General features: G+C 46.3%; 1 protein-coding gene and 1 pseudogene across 2 annotated transcripts; one reads left to right on the top strand and one right to left on the bottom strand.

The window, feature by feature from the left end:
- The first annotated feature begins 3,115 nt into the window (after positions 1 to 3,115).
- Positions 3,116 to 4,050, top strand: LOC125365826 (annotated as a pseudogene).
- Positions 4,051 to 8,923: 4,873 nt separating this feature from the next.
- On the bottom strand, positions 8,924 to 22,335 carry Mks1 (MKS transition zone complex subunit 1). Of its 2 annotated transcripts, XM_048366110.1 has the most exons (18): positions 22,192 to 22,335; positions 21,671 to 21,780; positions 19,949 to 20,019; positions 19,252 to 19,407; positions 18,049 to 18,146; positions 17,726 to 17,854; positions 17,115 to 17,219; positions 16,406 to 16,514; positions 15,749 to 15,805; positions 14,317 to 14,359; positions 14,004 to 14,069; positions 11,843 to 11,913; positions 11,244 to 11,313; positions 11,052 to 11,159; positions 10,264 to 10,397; positions 9,883 to 9,965; positions 9,700 to 9,797; positions 8,924 to 9,611 (listed from the first exon to the last, which is right to left on the bottom strand). In XM_048366110.1, exons 1-18 carry the CDS (start codon positions 22,269 to 22,271, stop codon positions 9,520 to 9,522), a joined length of 1,680 nt encoding a protein of 559 aa, XP_048222067.1. In that variant the 5' UTR covers positions 22,272 to 22,335; the 3' UTR covers positions 8,924 to 9,519. The 2 variants fall into 2 exon arrangements, with proteins under 2 accessions (XP_048222067.1, XP_048222068.1); XM_048366111.1 differs by lacking the exon at positions 15,749 to 15,805 and having other exon boundaries at positions 22,192 to 22,308.
- Between the last annotated feature and the right edge of the window lie 483 nt (positions 22,336 to 22,818).

The following is a 22,818-nucleotide window of genomic DNA, read 5'->3' as shown; positions in this document are numbered from 1 at the left end:
TATTTGCTTTCCAAAGATGAATAATTCACATGAGGAGAATGATGGCTCTTTAGACAGTGGAGGGTTTGAGTGGTAAATACACTATAGTGGTCTTGTTGGCAAAATGAAAGACAGCGTTGGTGGGGCATTAAGTTTCTGTTGTCTACAATTTTCCATCTGTGATTTTATTTGGATAAAAAGAGAGGAAAATGGAAATCTAAGCTGTTAACCTGATGGCTCCATGATAGAGAACTGTCCTTTGTACTGATGAACAAAAGCCAAGGGGTCTCAAGGTCTGGTCTTTGAAATAGGTGAATAAAAAATATTTTGGGTTTTTTTTCTGAGAACCTCTTATAAATACTACATCTTCTCTCACCATTGACTTACTTACTGTCAAGGTCTTGACTTGGCATGTGGACCTGTCCTTTAACAATCCTTCAGGCAATTCTCATGAGGGTGAAGAATTACTGCTCTAACAGGTTCTTCAGAGCCTCCCAGATTCAATTTCATTTCAAATCCTCTTGTCCTTTGGTTCTTGGCCTGAAAATCCCACATCCCACAAATGTCTAAGTTTTTTTAGTGTTCTTGCTACTCTGGGTCCCCAAGGAAGACTTCTCAAGCAGTGTGTGTTTTGAGACATATGGAAACTTTTTAACAACTCCCATTGCTGCATTGGCCCCAGTGGTGATGGGCCCAGCTCTGCTTCCTGACTCCTGTCCAACAGGTGTTCCTCAAGGAGGTTCCCTCTTCCTCTCGGGTCCCCCACATTGGTGGAGCACAGGAGGGACAGCCAGGGGCTGGGAAGCTGCAGCTGCAGCAAAGGTTCTCCCAGAAGATGTAGACCCAGAGTGAAGACCAGGCTGGCCTGAAGGAAGGTGAGAGATGGGTTTGCTGGCCTGCACGAGGTCAGCTTTATGAAGGATCTTGCAGCAGCTGTGTGAAGGCTGCAGTGACAGGGACCTTATGGGTGTAAGTCTAAAGCTGAAGAGACATTTGGGAAGTCCTGTAGGGGGAATGGATGTTCAAAGCAGATGCCCCAGTTCACCTGTGAGAGCAAGCAAGCATAGGATTCATCTTATGGGTTAGAGAGAGGATGTTGAGGGCAAAGGATGAAAAGAATAAGGAAAATCACCACGAAATTCTCCATATAATCCTACTTAGCAAAATCACATCCTTGTCTGCTAAGATCTTATTGGAAAACCCATGTAGTGCAACTACGAAATCAGTTTCCGTCATAAATTATGTATCCACAATATTATTGAACTTAAAAGGAATCTAAGGAAGAAAGACAACAGAAAAATTCTTTGTGTCTAATGGATGTATTTATGATGCCCTTTTGGAATCTTATTGGTGAAGAATTAGTTTTCTCAGAGAAACAAAGGAAGGAGCTATTCAGAAGTGCTAGGTAGGGGCTGGGAATGTGGCCTTGTGGTGGAGTACTTGCCTAGCATGCATGAAGCCCTGGGTTCGATTCCTCAGAACCACATAAACACAAAAAGCCAGAAGTGGCGCTGTGGCTCACGTGGTAGAGTGCTAGCCTTGAGCAAAAAGAAGCCAGGGACAGTGCTCAGGCCCTGAGTCCAAACTCCAGGACTGGCAAAGAAAAAAAAGTGCTAGGTAGTTTGGGAACAAGGTATTATTAGCAAGGGATGTGGAAATAACACCCAGTAAAGTGGCTGACATAGGAACTATAGATTTCTTAGGCAGCTGTGGCTTTCTTGCTGATACATGATGTAATAAGGGAGGCCTTCCTAGCCTTGTTAAGCAATGCTGAGACAGAGCTGCATGCACATGTGTAAGTATGTTGCTCAATCCTGATTCTACCCATAGAGAGCATTTTAGGGGGCTTTTATTAGTTGGAACTGAAGCTACGGGCACTAGACAGCCAGCAAAGATTATAACAAGAAAGAGACAAAATCACTTCAGGGTTTAGGAAGTTCTCCTGGGCTGCTGTGTGAAAGGTGGATGGCAGTAGAAGCAAGGTCAGCAGCAGCTGATAGATTGCAACAGACCAGGGGAAATTGAACAGGGGTGTGGAGAGACCTCTTTCATCTCACCTGGTCACCATCTCTCTCCCTTTATCTCCTTTTCCAATAAGGCTTATTCCCTCCTGGACCCCAATGTTCTCTGTCTCCCTCTTTCATCTCTTCTATGGTCCTTTTCAGCCTTCCCTTACTCATAGATTCCAATTTCTTGGGAGTTGAATAACATCTTTGTCCTTTACCCTTAGGTTTTGTAACATCTGCTTTAAAAAAAAAGTCCTTTCAGAAGAGCTCTCCAAGTGCTCCTCAAGCAATGTTCATCACAGGTTTTAAATTTCATGAATCTCCCCAATTTGTGTCCATCTTGTCTACACATATGTCCACAAGAGCCTCCAGGTGAGAGGCTATTTCACTGGGAAACAGAAAGGAATCACATAAACCATGTATCCAGAGGTACCCTGCAAAAATCTGCATAGCTTGTAAACTATTCACCTACCCTGCATCCACCATTAGCTCCACAGCAAGTACTGACCATGACAGGGATGGGCACTGCTGGGCACAAAACAAGTAGGGAAATTTAGACCAGGACCCCAGGACTTTTAATTGAATTGTGCACTAAAACCATAGGTACGTGGAAAGTGTGTTGACAGTTGGATGTGTTTAATGTGTAAATCCTACTCTAAACCTAAAGCTCAGATGCAGAGGGACGTCTTGAGAGGAGTCTTCACACAGTAGTGATGGCCATCTATTGTTCTAGCCTGTTCATGTGACTCTTTCTAAGCCCCTGGAAAATTCAGCTGAGCCTCAGTGGCCACCTGACACATGTGGAAATGGACTTCTCAATAAAACCAGTGAGTAGTGAAGTCTGAAGAAAATGGAAGTCATGAATTCCACTCCTCATCTGCCTTAATTCAAGGGCCTTCCCACCTCGGTGTCTACTATGAATGGCAGGTTGCATGTTCTCCAGGAGGGTCTTCAGGTAGGTCCAGCACCCACTCGTCAGCTCTCCAGACACAAGGCAGCTGCAGAGCTTAGGGTCTGCCCACGAGGTTCACCCTCACACAGAACTGAACAACTTGGTTCTGAGCCTCAGGCGCTGACCTTGTGCATCTATGTCTGTGGTTCCTTCCCTCTAGGTTGATGGAGAAGACAGCATGGGGGCAGAGAACTTCACGTGGGTGTGAGTTTGTCTTGCGGGGACTGTCCCAGACCTGGGAGCTCCAGATCGTCCTGTTTCTGGTCTTCCTGTGTGTCTACACCACCACTGTGGTGGGAAACCTTCTCATCATCGTCACCGCCACTGCAGACACTTGGCTCCACACCCCCATGTACTTTCTGCTTCGCAATCTGGCTGTCTTAGACCTCTGCTTCTCCTCAGTCACCGCCCCCAAGATGCTGGTGGACTTCCTGTCAGAGAAGAAGACCATCTCCTACTGGGGCTGCATGGCCCAGCTCTTCTTCTTCCACTTCCTGGGGGGTGCCATGGTCTTCTTCCTCTCAGTGATGGCCTATGATCGCCTCGTTGCCATCTCCCGGCCTCTCCACTATGTCACCATCATGAATGCTCAGCTCTGTGTGGGACTGGTGGTGATGGCTTGGGTAGGAGGCTTTGTCCACTCCATTGTGCAATTGACTCTGATGCTCCCGCTGCCATTCTGTGGCCCCAACGTCCTAGATAACTTCTACTGTGATGTCCCCCAAGTGCAGAGGCTGGCCTGCACAGACACCTCCCTCTTAGAGTTGCTCATGATCTCCAACAGTGGGATGCTGGATGTCATCTGGTTCTTCCTCCTCCTCATCTCCTACTTGATCATCCTGGTGATGCTCAGGTCCCACCCAGGGGAGGCAAGGAGGAAGGCGGCTTCCACCTGCACCACGCACATCATCGTGGTGTCCATGATCTTCATTCCAAGCATTTACCTCTATGCCCGTCCGTTCACTGCCTTCCCCATGGACAAGGCCGTGTCCATCAGCCACATAGTCATGACCCCCCATGCTCAACCCCATGATCTACACCCTACAGAACCAGGAGATGCAGACAGCATTGAAGAGATTAGGGATTTATCAGCTGCTTTGTAAAAAGGAATGACCCTGGGTAGGCCTCTTTTCTTTTGACTGTTTTGTTTGTTTGTGCTGGTCCTAGGGCTTGAACTCAGAGCCTGAGCGCTGTCCCTGGGGCTTTTTTGCTCAAGGCTAATGCTCTACCACTTGAGCTACAGCTTCATTTCTGGCTTTTCGGTGGTTAATTGCCAATAAGAGTCTCATTGTCTTTCCTGCCTTGGCTGTCTTCGAATCATAATACTCAGGTCTCAGCCTCCTGAGTAGCTCAGTTTACCGACGCCAGTCATCTGTGCCTGGCTTGCCTGTTCTTTTGGCAGGTGGACAAGCCTACTCTAGCTGCTTTATTCATAATGTGTCTGTATTTGCAGCCTCATATATATATATATATATATATATATATATATATATGTATGTATATGGAATGGGTTTTGAACCTTAGGAGTATACTCTCATTTTTAGTCAAATGAAAGTGTTATCTTTGTGTAAGGGCTTGTAATAAAGCATTTAACACTCTTGCAAATATGAGAAATATTTGCTTGTTCCTGGAGAATCACATTCTCTCTTGTTCCTTCCAGATCAATGTAGTTTCCTCTTATGATGACAGCACTTCCTCCTGAGCGCATTGCTACTTCCTGCTGTGTCTCTTCTCAGCATCTCCTTTTGGCTTGAGTTGAGAATAGTGGACATAGCTAATGATTTTTAGTCTTAGTCCTTAGCAGGAAGCTCTCATCTTCAGCTACCAAACTGATGTGCTTGGATGATCTACCTCAACTGTTGGTCTTATGGTATCTTCCTCACCAAATCGGTATAAAACAATCCAGTCCCAACAATGTCAGATTAAAAAAAAAAGATACAAATAAAAATTGTATGGAAAAACATTTTGGAAATCATAGAACTCATGTAAAAAATCATTATTATCTTGAAATCAATTCTTTCATTTGGGAGTTTTTTTTTTAGCCAATACCAGGGTTTGAACTCAGGACCTCATATTTGTTGAGTGTCATGCATGGCTGGCACTTTACCACTTGGACCATTTCTCTAGCCTAGGTTTTTGCTGGTTATTTTGGAGAAGAGTTTTATGGACTTTTCCGTGTGGGTTGGCTTCAAATCACAACCCTCTGCATCTCAACCTCGGCCATACTTTTCTTTTATGTTCCTCTTGTCTAGCTGAGAGCTGTCTGTGTCCTTGTGTAGAGTTCTTTTTTTTTATTAATTTGATATTCAATATGGTGGCAAGAACACAGATGACACAGTGCCTTTATGGGAATAAAAAAATCCATTTCATCTGTTTGATATAATTTGATATCAGAACATACCACGTGGAATCATAATACAGGCTGGATTTCAGCCTCTCATATCCATTTTTGGTCAAGGCCAGGAATAGACCAAGATGGCTGGAAGATAGTGATGTAGCTTTTTTTTTGTTTGTTTGTTTTTGTTTTTGCTGGTCCTGGTGCTTGAACTCAGGGCCTGGGCACTGACCCTGAGCCTCTTTGTGCTCAAGGCAAGCACTCTACCACTTGAGTCACAGTGCCATTTCTGTCTTTTTGTGTAGTTTATTGGAGATGAGAATCTCGCGGGGACTTTTCAGCCCAGGCTGGCTTCAACCATGATTCCTGAGTAGCTAGGATTAGAGGTGTGAGCCTCTTGACCAACAGCTGCCAGATGCTTCCCATGTATCAGGTCCCAGAGGTGACAGCAGCAGGGGATGAAATCTTGTAATGGTTTCAGAACCTGCAGAGACCCAGGCTGGATTGGCAGTGCTGCTGTCATCTAGTAACCACATTACTAGTGCTCCTGCCTGCCATGTGGCAGCTGTCCCGCCTTCACAGGGCCATTTTCCCAGTGGCCAATGGAGTGGTCAGTCAAGCAGCTACTTCCTCCACTGTTCTTTGGGCTGTCCTCAGGGTAATCAGTTCTTTTTTTATTTTATTTTATTTTTTTGCCAGTCCTGGGCCTTGGACTCAGGGCCTGAGCACTGTCCCTGGCTTCTTTTTTGTTCAAGGCTAGCACTCTGCCACTTGAGCCACAGTGCCACTTCTGGACATTTTCTGTATATGTGGTGCTGGAGAATTGAACCCAGGGCTTCATGTATACGAGGAAAGCACTCTTGCCACTAGGCCATATTCCCAGCCCCTAATCAGTTCTTATATTAAACACACACACACACACACACACACACACACACACACACACACACACACACACACACACACACAAAAGGGCTGGGAATATGGCCTAGTGGCAAGAGTGTTTGCCTTATATACATGAAGCCCTGGGTTCGATTCCTCAGCCCCACGTATACAGAAAAAGCCAGAAGTGGTGCTGTGGCTCAAGTGGTAGGGTGCTAGCCTTGAGCAAAAAAGAAGCCAGGGACAGTGCTCAGGCCCTGAGTCCAAGGCCCAAGACTGGCAATAAATGAAATAAATAAAAAAAATAATAAAACAAAACAAAAAAACCCTTGGAATGGTGTTAGAGTGCTTATCTAGGCAACCCCTGCTAAGAGACTAAGGGAGTGGCAGACAGAGAGAGAGAGGAAGGAGAGAGAGAGAGAGAGAAAGAGCGAGAGAGAGAAAGAGCGAGAGTGAGAGAGACTGACTTGTCTCCTCAGGAAGATTCTAATACTCAGGCATAGGCACCCCAAAAAGTTTTTGTTCTAGTTTGGAAGATCAAACTGTCACAGCCCTGCTTCAACAGTGGCTTTTCCTCAGGAGGCTCCTCTTTGGCCATTACAACTTTAGAAGGCCTTTAGATGACTCTGTCTATAGCCCCTCCAGATAACCCCACCTACTACCCAACCAGCAGCTACCTGGGACCTCATAACAGCAGTCCTCAATGCTGTCTGGGAAGAACACCTCCCCCGTCCGACCCATGACTGACTATAAAAGTTGCATTTGCCCGTCTTGGGTCACTTCTTGTCCACCTCAATGTTCTGATCATGAGAATAGGGCCAAGGACTCCATTTCCAGAACCCATGGGGACAGAGGTAGATCCTGAGCCCTGTTCCGTTACCACTGTCTTGATGGGGGCAGTTGGAGCAGAGTAGATAGATCCAATCAGGATGTGGCCAGCTGCTCCACTGCAGCTGGTTTCAGGCTGACCAGAGGAAGGTAAGAGGGAGGTTCTTGGATATTATAGTTGAAAAAAGCTGGAGGCTTCCTTCATGGCCCAACATCTAGATATAAGTATGTCAGGATCAGGCTTGCAACAACATCTGTTGACTCAGCACCAGCCTGGCCCAAAGCACCAGATTTTGACAAATGTAAGGCACAGATCCATTTCCTGATCCAAGAGCTATGATGGGCTAGGGCAGAACAAATACACTCGTTTGATAAATCATACTCGGGCCCAATGGGCCTGTTACACATGGAGACTATGTGAGTAACAGAAAACAAGTATGTCTCTGATTTGTATGGCACTCATAGACCTGCAGGGAGCTGGAGCTTCATCAAATCCAACCACGGGGACATATGTAGATGATGTATACATTGATGTTAAGTTCTAAAAAAGGAGCTGCAAGCCTAAGAAGATCTGAGCAGGCCTTGACTGCAGGTGGCAGCCTCTTGCCCCATAGCACTGCACACCCTGTGTTAAACAGTTGGGTGGATACAAATGAAGCTAGTACACTAACTGTAAAGACAAAAATATAAGTTGAGTGTCTTCAATCCTGTCACTTTATATGGCCAATAGAGTTTTTTTTTTTTTTTTTTGGCCAGTCCTGGGCCTTGGACTCAGGGCCCGAGCACCGTCCCTGAGCCAATAGAGTTTTAACTTACGTTTAAACTGTGAAACAGTGAATAAGTATAAACTGTAGTATCCTTAATTGTCAACTTGATTTCACGTATAAAATAGTTTGCTGAATTCTAATTGTATTTTTTCTTCCAGGCAGAAAAGAGTTTAGTGGAGGAGAGAGCAAACTGCCAGCCCGCATGAGATGGAGGATGTGAAGACAGAAGGGAAGGAAAAAGAAAAAGTCTAATCATATCTTTAAGACTGAACTTCTTCCACTTCAAACATTTGCTTGTTCATTTTAGCAATTTATTTTTTGTTTGTTTTTGTTTTGCCAGTCCTAGGGCTTGAACTCAGGGCCTGAGCATTGTCCCTAGCTTCTTTTTGCTCAAGGCTAGCACTCTACCACTTGAGCCACAGCGCCACTTCAGGCTTTTTCTACATATGTGGTGCTGAGGAATCGAACCCAGGGTTTCATGTATGGAAGGCAAGCACTCTACCACTAGGCAATATTCCCAGCCACTTTATTTTCTTTATCCCCACGATTGAATCCAGGGTCTCATGGGTGCTAGGCAAGTACTCTACCCCTACCTTCACCCTCTGCCTTAATTGTTCATTTAAAACCATACCTGTTTTTTTTTCTGCAGGTAATGGGGCTTGAACTTAAGACCTCATGCTCTCAATTGGCTTTTTTGCTCAAGGCTGATGCTCTACCACTTGAGCCACATGCCCAGTTGGACCTGTTTCTTAACTATAAAGTGTCTTCATTTATAAAGGTTGTAGGAAGTTTGTGAAAATGGAATGAAATATTGTATGTATAGTACCTGGCACTTGACAGGTGCTCACTGTAAGATAATTCCCTTCAAACTTTCTCCAACATCTCTTGACTTCCTGGTAGATTCTGGTAATGCAAATGGGTGTTTTTACCAAGAGACAACACAGGACTCTAAGCTGAACTTCCTTGTCTTGAATCATGATACTGGTATCAGCATCATTTCAAGGGTTCTCTTTAAGGCCAACATCTACCTCAGGGCTTTGTGAGATGCAGCAATATTCCCAAGATGAATTTGTCAGCCTGGTGAAGTACATGAGGCTTCTGTAGCTAAGAGGAGACCTGGGTTGGGTTAAGAGGGCCTTGACATTAGGAAGAATAACAACCCACAGAACATCAGTCAGTAAAAAGTTTTTATGTACAAAGAACAATAAAGGATACTATCCAGCTAGCAATAAAAACTAAAACTTCCTTCAGCCTTCTTTTACTATAGAAATAAGTCATATCCTAAACTCAGCAAGCCCTAAGCAGCAGAACAATGCTGGCCTGGAAAAGATGGCTGAGACTCACAGGCCAGGGACTTGAGCTCTTTCTCACCTCCTTTCTTGGAAGGAGGCAGCCTTCCTTGTTAGACTGTGGAATAGGAGATCCCTGTAGTTCTCTGCTACTGAGACCAGAAGAGAGGTTGTATCAAGGACAGGCTAGTTTAGGGCTCCCCCCAAACTACTTTCAACCCAAAAGTCTGCTTTGTTATGATGTCCACTTACAGTTGCTGAACTCTGAAGAGAAGTCTCTAGGGTCCCTAACTTTACCTTCACATGGCAGGAAGAATACCCTGCTGAAGACTAGACAGAAGGCCAGCCTGGGAATGTCCCAGCTCTTCCAGTTCCTGGCAGGCCAATGTGGTCTCTAATAAGAAAGACCACGAGGTGGGAGAGCACTGGCCACACACATCCCTTATCTTGTCCTTTGGCTGGAAGCCAGGGATGCAGTGAGTCAAGAGACCAAAGTTTCCGGGGAGCTCACTAGATCCTGGGGGAGACTTTCTCGGGCCTCCTGCATGCGGCGCCGGGCTCGACGAAATGCCTCTGTGAGAAGACAGAGCCATGCAGTCAGCTGCTGTAGTGCAGAAGGAACACAGCCCTGGGTGGCCCCATGGGGGCAGGAGGAACCTACCCAGCACATTGTGAATGGAACTCTGCTGGCTGAATCCCTCCAGACGGTCCAACACGCTCCGCATCCTTTTCCGGAGGGAGCTGGATTCCATGAAGGCCCTGCAGGGAAGCCCACCACATGGTCAGGAATCTTCTTCAGCACTCAGGGACAAGATGCTCAAGGCCAAGGGCCAGGGCCACTCACCTGGACTGCTGCAGGCAGTGCAAGCGGAAGGTAACACTTCCTGTGGTCTCGGTGCGGAGTCCAAAGCGGCTCAGGCGCTCCCCCTGCGCAGTGGAGACAGGATCAGTGTTTGCAGTCTCCACCCTGAGAACCACACTGGCTTTGCTACCATCCTTATTTCCATGGTTATAGAAAGCAACTCTAAGGAAATCTCATTCTATCTCTCACATCCCACCACCCAAAGGCTAGGTATACCAGGCTCCCAGCCATAGGAAGGAAAGGGCTAAATAACATGGACACCAGGAACACCGAAGGGAGGGCCCTTAATCTGGGCCTCACCTTCTACAACATATAAACAGGAACCTAACTTCCCAGTATGAAGTCTCCCCAGAGAGACATCACCTTGAAGGTCCCCGGTATCCGCACATAGGAGAGGTCCTCTAGCTCCAGAGAGCCGCCAATGAAGAACCTCCGCAGCTCTGCCACGGGGCTAAGCTCCACGGGCCTCCATGTGGAGACCGTCAGGGTATGTGCACCTGTGCAAGGGATGAGGAGGGGGAGGCTAGGTCCACAAAGAGCCTGCAGCCCCACACTGACTCCCCAGCAATGACACAGGCCTCAGTGCCACAGAAGCACCCAGTCTGGTGGTGATTTGATCTCTGGTGAGTGAGCGTGGTGGTTAGGAGTTCCTTACATCAATCTGAAATCAATCAGACAGGAATTGAAATCTCAGCTCTGCCAGCCACCACTGTGAGTCCAGAAAAGGGTGCCAACCTTTGTAAGCCTCTTTCTCCTTTATCTAGTAAAATGGAAATAATGGCAACATCTATACCTTACAGAATGGTTGGTAGAAAGATGAGAATCATTTAGCACAATGTCTGGCACAGTCATGGCCTGTCACTTTTATTTCCGAATGAACGCCATGAGCCTTTTTACCATGCAGCCTCTCCCCCTCGGCCATGATTGTCACAGGAACACAGAACAGATAACAGGCTGTCAGGCTGCTCAACTGTGACAAAGTCCAGTTCCACTCCGGTGTCTCGATGGAGGGGGAGAATTCCCCAAAGGAAGAAGGAATGGCTCGAGTGAATGCTCCTAATTCCTAATTAGCCCTACTTCTCACAAGAAGCATTTGAATCTCGGGGGGGGGGGGCATATGGACCCCCTGAAGGGCAGGGACAAGAGGTTACCTGGGGTGGCAGGCAGCACTGCAGCCCCGTAGCCTTCCACCCGGTACCGCTGCCAGAAGTCCAGGGAGAGCACCTCACAGTAGAGCACAGGCCACTCCAGGAGAGCATCTGGAAGCAGAGAGGGGGCTGTCAGGCCCTGGAGGGAACTGGATGAGGAGAATGGAGGCCACCATCAACTGCTGAGCTACTCACCAGAGGATTCATCCTCATGGAGGAAGAAGGCTTCGAATGTGAATGGATAGGAGAAGTAGGCCACCTTGTCCTAAAACCAGAAATGTCACTGAATGTCACTTTTTTTTTTCTTTCTTTTTTGCCAGTCCTGGGGCTTGGGAGTCAGGGCCTGGGCACTGTTCCTGGCTTCTTTGTGCTCAAGGCTAGCACCCTACCTCTTGAGCCACAGTGCCACTTCTGACTATTTCTGTTTATAACCCAGGGTTTCATGCATGCTAAACAAGCACTCTACCGCTAAGCCACATTCCCAGCCTGAAATGTCACATTTTATACTTGGTATCACAGGGTAGGCCAGGCCTCTGCTTGGGGAATTTGTTTTCCTTGGGGCCAAATGACAAGGTCACCTTCTCATGAGACACAAAAGGACAGCCAAATATAGCTTCCACCATTCCCCAAGACCAAAAGAGGCCCCTAACCCAGGCAGCTCTGGGGAGCCCACAGAGGAGTGGGGCCCAACTAGAACTCCTCCCAAGTGCATGCCCACTAGCCTGAGAAGCCTCAAATCTATGGTGGGAACAGATTCCCATCCCCTTCCAGAAATCCTCACTCAGCCACCTTACCATTCCCAGGGACTTAGTGGCACAGCTCTGTGTCACTCCTGACAGCTGCTGGACAGCTGGACTTGACCAGTCTGAAAATCAAAGACCAGATACAGTAAAGTCATCTGAGAGGAGAATAAGACACTGAGAAAAAGGAAGATTCATTTATTCACACTATGTGTGAATAATTCATATATTAATTCCTACAATGTGTCATTCATTTACTGGGTATTTGCTATGTGCTGGAATGTCTTGGGGATGTCTTGGTAATCAAAGAGAAAAGATCCCTATCAGGAACTGAATAGACACAGAGAGACTTAGATGCTCAATCACAGTGGGGGTGGGAGAATGCTTCTTAAAAGTGACACAGGCAGAAGCCTAAACTCAAGAAGCACCTGCCATGGAAACATATGGCAGAAAAGGCTCCAGAGAAAGGAAACGGTCCTTAAAAGGCTTAAAATGGGAATGAAGCTGGCAATGTCCAAGAACAGGAAGAATAACTGGAATGCTGTAAGAGAGAAATAAACTGTTCATTTAGGGGTCAGTTTTGGATTTCTTCTAAGTGGGAGGGGAAGCTGTTGGGGTTTTCAACTCAAGACACAACCAGTTTGCCTTCTCTATGTGTGTTGGGGATGACAGTCCTGGGGTTTGAACTCGGCCTTAGCACTGTCCCTGAGCTTCTTTTACTCAAAGGCTAGTACTCTACCACTTGAGCCACAGCTCCTCTTCTGGCTTTTTTGGCAGTTCATTGGCTATAGGAAATCTCACTTTCTTGCCAAGGCTGGCTTTGAACCTCAATCCTCAAATCTCAGCTTCTTGAATAGCTAGGATTACAGGCGTGAGCCACTGGTGCCCAGTCTGTTTGCATTTTGAAAAAGCTTAAGGTAGGTATTATATATGTAGAAGATGAATGGCAAGAAAGAAGAAGCAAGAGGATAAGCCAGAAACAAGGCACTGGATCACACAAAAGATGGTGGTAGCTTAGTGCAGAGTGCTGGGGAAAAAAGACAAATCCAGTGCAACATTTTTGTTACTGTTGTTTTTGCCAATACTGGGGTTTGAACTCAGGGCCTCATGCTAACTACATCTCAAGCCCAGCTTTTTGCTGGTTATTTTAGAGGTGGAATCTCTCGGAATTTTCTGCTGGGACTGGCCTGGTCTCAGCCTTCTGAGTGCTACAATCACAGGCCACCAGCATTGGCTCGGGACAGTTTTTGAAGACAGAGTCATCTATGACTTTAAGGAGCTAGAGAAAGTGAGTAATTGAGGATATATCCTAGGTTTTTGAAGTCCACTAAGGGACTGACATCATTTTGCTAAGAGGAGGAAGATCAGGGAAGGGAAGTGTGAGGGAGGAAGGGAGGATTAAGACTATTCCTTGAGGCCAGGCACAGTGGCTCATGACTGTAATCCCAGCTACTTAGGAGACAGAGACTGGCAGAACTACAACTCGAAGCCAGCTTTAGCAAAAACAAAAATTAAAAATTATTGCAGCCAGTAAACCAGGAGCGGTGGCACGTACCTGTGAGCTCAGCTATTTAGGAGGCCATAGGTAGGAAGATCATAGTCTGAGGTTAGCCCGAGCAAAAAAAAAAAAACACTACCTGGAAAATAACCACATTAAAAAAAATGGCTAGGGGTATACCTCAAGTGAGAGCTCTTGTTTAGAAAGCATGAGGCCCTGAACTCAAACCCCTACACCACACACGCGTACACACACAAAAACTACTTCTTGGTCATGTTATACAGAAATGACCAAGAGGTAAATGGATATGAGTCTGATGTGAAGGAAGGGGTTAAGGTGAGTGATAGGGTCTGGAAGTCGGTGGCATCTAGATAGAATTTAAGCCATAGGATAGATGTGATCACTTAGGACAAATCAGTCACAATTTAAAATCAACAGAAGAGGAGGAAAGGATCTACCAAGTGCCTCATGAACCCCCAGTGAGATGACAGGAATGTGGCGCAGTGTTGTATGAAGCAGAGAGCTGTGACGGATGCCGTAGTAAGAATAAAGGTGACAGGTCCAGCAACGTGAAACCACAGAAGTCACTGAATCTGGCAATGAGTGAGTGAGCTATGACTTTGAAAAGAATGGTACCAGTGGGAGTGGGAAAGGAAGCCTAGTTGAATGACTGTAGAACTGTCAAAGTATAAGAACAGATATAAAGATATTACTTACTAGTAGTTGGCAATTCCACAAAGAAGTGGATATAGAGATTGTCATATTCATAGCCTTGGGCTGAAACTAAAAGGGAAAACAGGAAATTATTTTAGCTTATGACCTTTGACATGCAACCCAGTCCTAAGGAGCCCACATGTTCTGGAAACAAGATTTTTTTAGGACCCAGAATCCTTTGTGGTTCCAGAAAAGTCTCATTCACTATTTTTTAACACAAACCAAGATATGGGGTAACCCATGATGGGGTAGATTACTCACAGTTCCTGCAGATTCTTGCCTAAGCACCTAGAAGTCTCTCAGACAAGACACTTACCTACCTCTCCATTTACAAAGAGCCGGAGGGCACCCGGGGCTGTCTAAGGTAGAGAGAAGTGGAAGATCAGGAGGCCTGGAAGTTACCAGCAACTTCCCAGCCCCACCCACAAATATCCAGAGGAACTGACACAAGATTCTGGACCCCGCTACTGCCCTTTCTCCCCACTCTGAACACAGAACCATCTCCATTTCTAAGATGCATAGGAGAAAAGCACTCAAATGGCAGGGAGGGCAATGCAGTATGGGAAATTACCCAGGTAAGAAAAAACAGCACCTTTCGCATGCAAAGGGAAGTTCAAACCCTTTAGATGGTTGAGGTCAAGAAACTTAAGTTTTCTTTTTAAACTATTTGTGTGTCTATCTCATATAATTTGGCGGGGGGGAGTGCTGGTACTAGGACTTGAACTCAGGGCCTTGTGCTGTCAATCGGGTATTTTTTGCTCCAAGCTAGCTCTTGAACCACAGCTCCACTTCCAGCTCTTTTTTTGCCAGCTAACTAGAGTCTCAAGAACCTTCCTGTCTGGCTGGCTTTGAACCACAGTCCTCAGATCTTAGCTTCTTGAGTAGTTAGGATTACAGGTGTGAGACACTGACACCTGGCTCTTGTCTTTTTACCAAGAATGTCTTTTGCACAAGCAATACAAAATAATAAAAGTTAATTTTTCAGGGCTGGGGATATAGCCTAGTGGCAAGAGTGCCTGCCTCGGATACACGAGGCCCTAGGTTCGATTCCCCAGCACCACATATGCAGAAAATGGCCAGAAGCGGCGCTGTGGCTCAAGTGGCAGAGTGCTAGCCTTGAGCGGGAAGAAGCCAGGGACAGTGCTCAGGCCCTGAGTTCACCAAGGCCCAGGACTGGCCAAAAAAAAAAAAAAAAAGTTAATTTTTCAGAGACTAAGACAGGAATGGGGAAATCAGTTGTTAGTTCCATCCTTATTGGTAGATCTAGAAATGGAACTGGAAAGAGGGAAGAGATAGAACAGGACACAATAACTGACCTAAACCATGTTGGTTTTGAAAGAGCCAAAATATTTGACCAGTAGAAATGCATTCAACTCAAAAGGAACATTCCAGAAAGACACCTACATGAAGGGTAAGAAAGGTAGTTTTCATCCTTATATTTATTTTTAATGAATGATAAAGCAACATTAAATGCATTACTGATAAAAATTCAAAGCCACCTAAATTTGGGAGAAACAAAAAGCCCTCATGGTTCTTCTCACCACCCAATATGACTACAACCTCTCATCCTGCCTCTCCCTATGCAGTGACAGTTTCCTATTCGCATGTAGTGTTTTAAATCAAGTCTTTGACTTTCTTTTTAAGCATCAGTGTGTGTCTTGGAGGCCTTTAAGAGAGATACTATTCCATGTCCATGGAATATTCTGGTTCACACAGCTCACAGTGCTGCAGGAAGCCACGCTACCTACCATCTCAAAGTCCGTGCCCACGAGGCTGCTCAGATAATCCTTGTGTCGCCCATAAAGCTGAGGAAACAAACCAAGCCAAATTTCAAGATGTGGCCCCAGCCAGGCCAGGGGTCAGTGCTGAATGGGAGGGAGAAGACCAGGGTGAGCAGGAGGCCCAATCAGCCCAGCCACCAGCCACTGATGTTTTGTTTTGTTGTTGTTGTTTTTTTTGCCAGTTCTGGGGCTTGGACTCAGGGCCTGAGCACTGTCCCTGGCTTCTTTTTGCTCAAGGCTAGCACTCTGCCACTTGAGCCACTGATGTTTTGAAGTGAAGTACAGAGGCTCTGGAGTCAGCTGGTCTGGGACCGAATCTGGCAACTCAATCTCTGTCTCATTTATGAAGTGATAATAATAAAAGCATTTGCCTAAATCAGTTGCTAACAGATCAAATTGAAATATATGCTGTGCATAGAGCATAGCTGATGTATAAATGTATGGCCACTGCTCTTACAGTGAGATCAAAGCCTTCCTTCTGCTATGTCAACTATGCATCTGGGTTGGATGGGCTTCGGGGAACAAAGGTCCTCCCCAGCAACCATGGACACCCGCCTGAGACCAGGCCTCAGTTCCAGGCACCATGACTCCTCCCCCTGGGACACAGAATGAGCTAGCTCTCACATCCTTGAACACGCGCTGCTCCCGTTCCTCCTCCTCAGGCTGGGCAAGGGAGGACACGTTGTCGATGGTGTACTTCCACAGCTCCTGCTTCTCCCCCTCAGTCTCGATTCTGTGAGATCAAAGCCACAAAAGCACCACTTCTGATGATAAGAGATGAGGCCCTCCACACCCAGCCCAGGGATTCAGCGTCACTGGCCACACAGTTCACTTCCAAGTACAATGCAATGAAGACAGTCAAAATATGATCATCAGGAGAAGGAAGGAAATAAAGTGACAAAGCAGAAAGGGCACCAGAGAACAAGTCCCAGGGAAACCTTGGCTGCACAACATCCTTGGCACCCAGTCCTTATGCCTGAAAAGAGACAGTTGGTAAGTGCTTTCTAACTTACAGTTCTGTTGTCTCAAACAGAGATGAAGAAGAGTTGGCCCAGCCTGGCTGAGTCCCCCCCGCCCCCACTGTGGTCATTCCTACCTCAGCAGTGTGGAGAATCCCTTCTACTTATGTACATGGCTAATATGATTTTTTTCAAGTTTCTTGCACATTTTCTGGTAGATCCTTAAAGGCCTATATGATCCAGGATTGACTATGAACCACTGCCTGGGAATTTGGGAACAGATGAAGGGCTTTCTGGAAGTCTGTTCAACTAGAGTAAAGAATAAAAATCCAAGGAAGGAATGCTAGTTTCTGCCACCTCTTCTTTCCTCTCACCTGTAGGGTCCTTTGAGACCAGTGAAGTCAGGTTTTACTGTGATCACACCGTTGCTGTCCACCTTCAGAGTACAGAGAACGTGTTCATATGTCTTATAGCCAAGCCTAGGAATCAAGAAATCACGATCAAGCCAGGCACTGGTAGCTCATGCCTATAACCATAGCTACTGAGGAGGCTGAGATCTGAGGATTACAGTTCAAAGCCTGCCCTTGGCAAGTCTATGGGACTGTTATCTGCAATTAACCACCAGAAAACTGAAAATGGCACTGTGGTTCAAAGTGGTAGAGAACTAGTCTTGAGCAAAAGAGCTCAGGTACAGTACCCGGGCCCTGAGTACAAGCCCCATGACACACTCTCTCTCTCTCTCTCTCTCTCTCTCTCTCTCTCTCACACACACACACACACACACACAAATCACCATCAAGATTCTCTCCAGGGAATAAGAAAGAGGCTTCAGGGGGAGGACAGAGGATACAGGGACAGTGAAAAAGGTCTTCCCCCCCCCTTTCCTCTTTACTTTTCTCCCTCCCCCGCTTACATGCTCCAGGAAGGAGAAGGTGAGTGGTAGAAAAGGACAGGCTCTGAGCTGACAGTGAGAAGCTGCACTTACTTTCCGTAGGGCCCCAGGTCTGCCATGATGTACATTGTCTGAAGCGGGGTGTTAATGACATGGTTGTTCCTGATGAACTCCTCTGAGGGTTCCCAGGTGATGATGCGTGACTTGAGGATGCCACCCTCCCTGGAAGGGACCAGAGCAAGAGTCACTCCCCTGGGTACCTCCTGAAAAGCCTGAAGGGGAATGTAGGGGAACATACCCCAGTGGAGGCTCATAGCAGAATAAGGAGCTTGAGCTGGTGGAAATGCCGAGAACCCTGTTATAAGAGGACTGACCACAAAGGCCTTCCATGCCCCCCCCCACACACTTGCACTCACATCCCTCGCCTGTCCTGCCGCCGCCGCCTGACATTTGCCATTCGCTCGACCAAAAACGATGGCATCTCACTGGCTGAAGTGGTCATTTTCTGACAGTGCTGGAAAAAGAGAAATACTGTGAAGGCCATTTGGTCCGGGACCATATAGGACCAAGCACCTGAAGGGAGCCCATCCTCTTATGACCTCCTCCCAGACCTGAACCTCACACGGACAGCCTCACAGTTACACATGCAAATGAAGGGGAGCCATGACACAACAACCCCAAGAAGGGGTCAAGGTGTTTGCCCTAGGATTTAGAAATGTTATTCACCTTCATCTTAAAATTGGTCTATATTCTGAACATATGCTGACAAAAAGCTGGATTCACTTTCTTAGTAGATATTGAAATAAACTGGGTGGTTAGGATAATGCCAAATGGGAAAGAATTCACATGGATAACAAAGCACTAAATATGTTTTAATTTGCTTTTCCAAAACAGATAACTCATTTTATATGCTACCAACTCCAGAAGAAAGCATGCCCATCTTTCAAAACTATTCATTCAACATCTGCTCCTTGCAGACATCTAAAGGGCCATAAGGGGAAAAAGAAATTAAAAAATACAGGCTCTATCCTCCTTTGTTGTTATTGGTTTTTCCCAGCACTGGATCTTAAATTCAAGGCCTGAGCACTGTCCCTTAGCTTTTTTGCTTAAGGCTGGCACTCTACCACTTGAGTCACACCTCCACTTTCAGCTTTTTGCTGGTTAATTGGAGATAAGAGTCTATCAGTGGGGCTGGGATGTAGCTCAGTGGAAAAATACTTGCTTGGGCTGGCTTAAAACCACGATGCTCAGATCTCAGCCTCCTAAGTAGCTAGGATTATAGATGTGAGCTACCAGCACCCAACCCTCAAGATGTTTTAAATATCCCTGCGAAAACAAGACAGATACAATGGCTGAAGAAAAAGGTAAAACAGGTCTACACCTGGGTGCACCTACCTACTTCCAGCTTCCCTAGACTCCAGCAGGAGGAGTGCAGTAGCCATACCACCTGCAAACTATGCCTGGTCTACTCCAGCCTGGCTTCCATCAGCTCCCTGCCGCTTTGAGACTAGCTACCTCTATCCCCATACCAGGCTTCTGATTTAACACAGAGAACCAGTGATGCCAGAAAACTAAGTAAGACAAAGAAGGAAACGATGCTGCCTCACAAAGAATGATACCTCTTCCAAGTTGGTATATCTATCGGAGTCGGTGTAGGTAAAGATTCGTCGGTTTTTCCTGCCACCGGAACTCTCCAGCTTGAGGATCTCTTGGTGGTACTGATAATCCAAAGGACTCTGACATGCTGCTTCATTCTGGTACAGATCTACTTCAAACTGGGGTCACCACAAAGAAACAGCTATATCAGACTTTAGTTCCTACAACTGTGATGCTGGCTAAGTAGTTGATTCTGGTTAACATGTTGTTGTTGTTGTTGTTGTTGTTTTGCCAGTCCTGGGCTTGGACTCAGGGCCTGAGCACTGTTCCCGGCTTCTTTTTGCTCAAGGCTAGCACTCTGCCACTTGAGCCACAGTGCCACTTCTGGCCATTTTCTGTATATGTGGTGCTGGGGAATTGAACCCAGGGCCTCATGTATACGAGGCAAGCACTCTTGCCACTAGGCCATATCCCCAGCCCTGGTTAACATGTTTTTATAACCAACTTTCCTTTGTTTAATTAATGGAAAGCAGGAGATCCAAGAATATTAAGAGCTAAAGGGTGACAGGACAATGGCAGCCATATTATTTTCCTCCTTATAAACACAACAGGGGAAAAAAATAAACTGTCAAACTTTTCTGGAAATCAGTTTGACAATACTTATCACTAGCCAGGGAGAGGCAGGGAAGTAGACTAAACACAAAAGTGTTGCTGGCTCACCTGGCTAAAAAGCTTCTCTTGCCATCCAATCACAAGCTCTTCCTCTTCCTCCTCCTCTGGGCGGTGTCCACCTCCAAACACAACAGCGAGTCAGTCAAACACTTGAATCAAATCAGCACTACTTCTTGCTCCATGCACATCTATAGCCCAAGTCTCTATTCTTTTTATTTTGGGGGGATAGGGTCTTGCTGGCCCAGGTTGGCTTTGAACTCTTGATTCTCCTACCTCAGCCCACTGAGGGCTGGGATTACAGGTGTGAATCACGTGGCTGGCTTCAAAGTTATGGCTCTTATATTTGCTACAAAATCTACTGTATTTTTCAGTGATTTATTAAGAGTTCAACCTAGGCAATCTTTTGGGCTAGTGAGGCTATGAGTATATACTCCAGTTAATAAGAACAGAATGCAAGATTAGAATTTGAAAAGTATTTATCATTACTCTAAAGAAAAGGTATTCCTTCCTACCTAGTAAATGAATACCTCTAGATAAAATTAGAAAGTTTATCTAACTCAGCATCAGGAAGTGGGATTCAGATATAAGCTGAAAAGACAGCCCTTCTTCAATCTTGTCTGTGTTTGCTAGATAAGAACCAAGAAGTAATGTAGGCATTGGTGGCTCACACTGGTAATCTCAGCTACTCAGGAGGTTGAGATCTGAGGATCCAGGAGACTCTCATCTACAATTAACCTCCAGAAAACCAGAAGTAGAACTGTGGCTCAAAGTGGTAGAGTGATAGCTTTGAGCAAAAACAGTCCAGAGACAGCAAACAGGATGATTACAAGTTCCACTACCAACAACAATAACAAAAAACAACCTTGCTGTTTTTAACTTTCCTATTCCAGAGGCCACATATAGAATCCTAAACACTAAGGTGATTGAGCATCCAGAAAAGAAAGTCTAATAAATTAATCTTTAAAGTAAATCTAATACATCCCTGCCTGAGTGTGCCATTTTTAGAGATACGTGCTTTACAGCCATTAGCCCATCCTCTTTCCCAGGAATATTTCTGAATAGAAGGATAAAACAACCTGGGTGCCAGTGGCTCACGCCTGTAATCCTTACTACCCAGAAGGCTGAGATCTGAAGATCATAGTTTGAAGCCAGCCAAGCAGACAAATGTGAAACTCTTATCTCCAATTAACCAGCAACAGAGATGTAATGAAAGTGGTAGAGCACCAGACTTGAGGGGAAAAAGCCAAGCAAGAGCTCAAGGCAGAGTTTATGCCCCAGGCACAGGCACAAAAGTGAAGAGGAGGGAAGAAAGGAGGGAGGGAGGAGGGAACAGAGGGAAGAAGTAAGGGATGAAGGAAGACTAGTAACTAAAATGTTTATAAGTACACTTAAAAGCTTGGAGAATATTTTCTATTACATAAAAAATGTCACAGCTGCTATTGAGGTTGTCGGGCAAGTTTATGACATATCAAATGTATGGTATTTGTTATTTCTCTACATTGGACCACAATCTGGATCAGTATCTTGATAGCAGAAATGTCTTAATTTTCACACATAATATGATGTAGTAATTACAATTTTCTAGGTTTGAGCCGTAGCTCCACCGTTTACTATCTATGTGATGTTAGGCAAAGAACTCTACCTCTTTATACCTTCCATTTCTCCTTTTTTTTTTTAAAAAAAGCACATTTATTCTTTTAAAAGTTAATTTTAGTGCCCCAGATCCCTTTCTGAAACTCTAAGAAGTCCCATCACCACCCTAACACCCACTGGCAGTTGGGTGAGTCCTAAAAGTGGCCAAGTCTATGAGGTCCTTTCCAGGCTGGGCAGCAGGCTGATAGTGAAGAAAGCTGCTTGAAGTGATTCTCTGCAGATGCACTCTGTCAAGAAAAGACAAGCTCCAAATGAACGTTACAAGGCACACCACCAGGCGACCGAGCCAGGAGGAGGTGGTGAATGCAAAGGAGGTGGAGTGGCCACGGCTGGGGGCACGCACGGCCCTGAGAGGCGGTGGGCGGGCCTGGCGGGGGGGAGCTGGGGATTTAGAAAGGGTGTGTGGGGACGGGGGTCTGAGGGGCTTGGGAACAGCACGGGCTTGGATGGTCTGAGAAAGGTGTGCTACGAAGCTGAGGGCGGAGGAAGGTCTTAGCAGGACCGGAGGAGACCCGACCGGAAGTAGTCGGAATCGTAAGCGGAAGTGGGAACGGCGGGAACCAGAAAAAGTTTTGGCTCGGACAATCTTAACAGTATACAAAGCGTGGGGGGTCCCGCGGCTAGGGCGGTGCGACTACCGGAGACGCAGATTGCACACGGGATCCCGGGAGCGGTACACGGCCTCTCCTGTGTCGGTGCTCCAGATGGTCTCCGCCATGACAGCCCCGAGGCGACGCGCGACGGAGGCGCCGGAAAGCGCGCCGCCGGTTTCCCTAGCGACGGAGATGCTAGGAAGGCTGCGCGCGCAACCCGCGTCTCCGGCATACAGTGTGCGTGAACGACGCTCACGCAGGCGCAAGGAGGGGCCTCATGATGGGGCCTCAGGCCCAGGTGACACAGGTTTCTTTCGTTGAACACTTGGAAAATTTGGCCTGAAAAGTGGTGGATATGGCTTGAAAAAAAAAATACACACAATGCCCAGCGCTGGTGATTCACGCCTGTAATCCTAGTCAGGAGGCTGAGGCCTGAGGATGAGGGTTCAAAGCCAACCTGCCCAGGAAAATCTGTGAGCCTCATTTCTCCGATTAACCACCCCAAAATCAGAACTGGAGCTGTGGCTCAAAGCAGTACAGCACTAGCTTTGAGCCCTAAAGCTCAGGGACAGGCGCCCAGGCCCTGAGTTCAAGCCCCATGACTGATTGCCAAAATAGTTAATAATAATAACAATAATAATAATAATAATAATACACACATTATTCTTAAAG

The sequence above is a fragment of the Perognathus longimembris genome, chromosome 17 (assembly GCF_023159225.1).
Source record: "Perognathus longimembris pacificus isolate PPM17 chromosome 17, ASM2315922v1, whole genome shotgun sequence".
Lineage (NCBI taxonomy): Eukaryota > Metazoa > Chordata > Mammalia > Rodentia > Heteromyidae > Perognathus > Perognathus longimembris.
This window is presented reverse-complemented; position numbering and strand designations above follow the sequence as displayed.

Coding starts and splice junctions, on each gene's coding strand:
- Mks1 (XM_048366110.1), bottom strand. CDS start 22,271: ATGGCGGAGACCATCTGGAGCACCGACACAGGAGAGGCCGTGTACCGC. Junction 21,781..22,191: donor GTGTGCAATCTGCGTCTCCG/GTAGTCGCACCG, acceptor TTTTCTTGACAG/AGTGCATCTGCAGAGAATCA. Junction 11,914..14,003: donor TGTGGAATTGCCAACTACTA/GTAAGTAATATC, acceptor TTTGATTTTCAG/ACTGGTCAAGTCCAGCTGTC.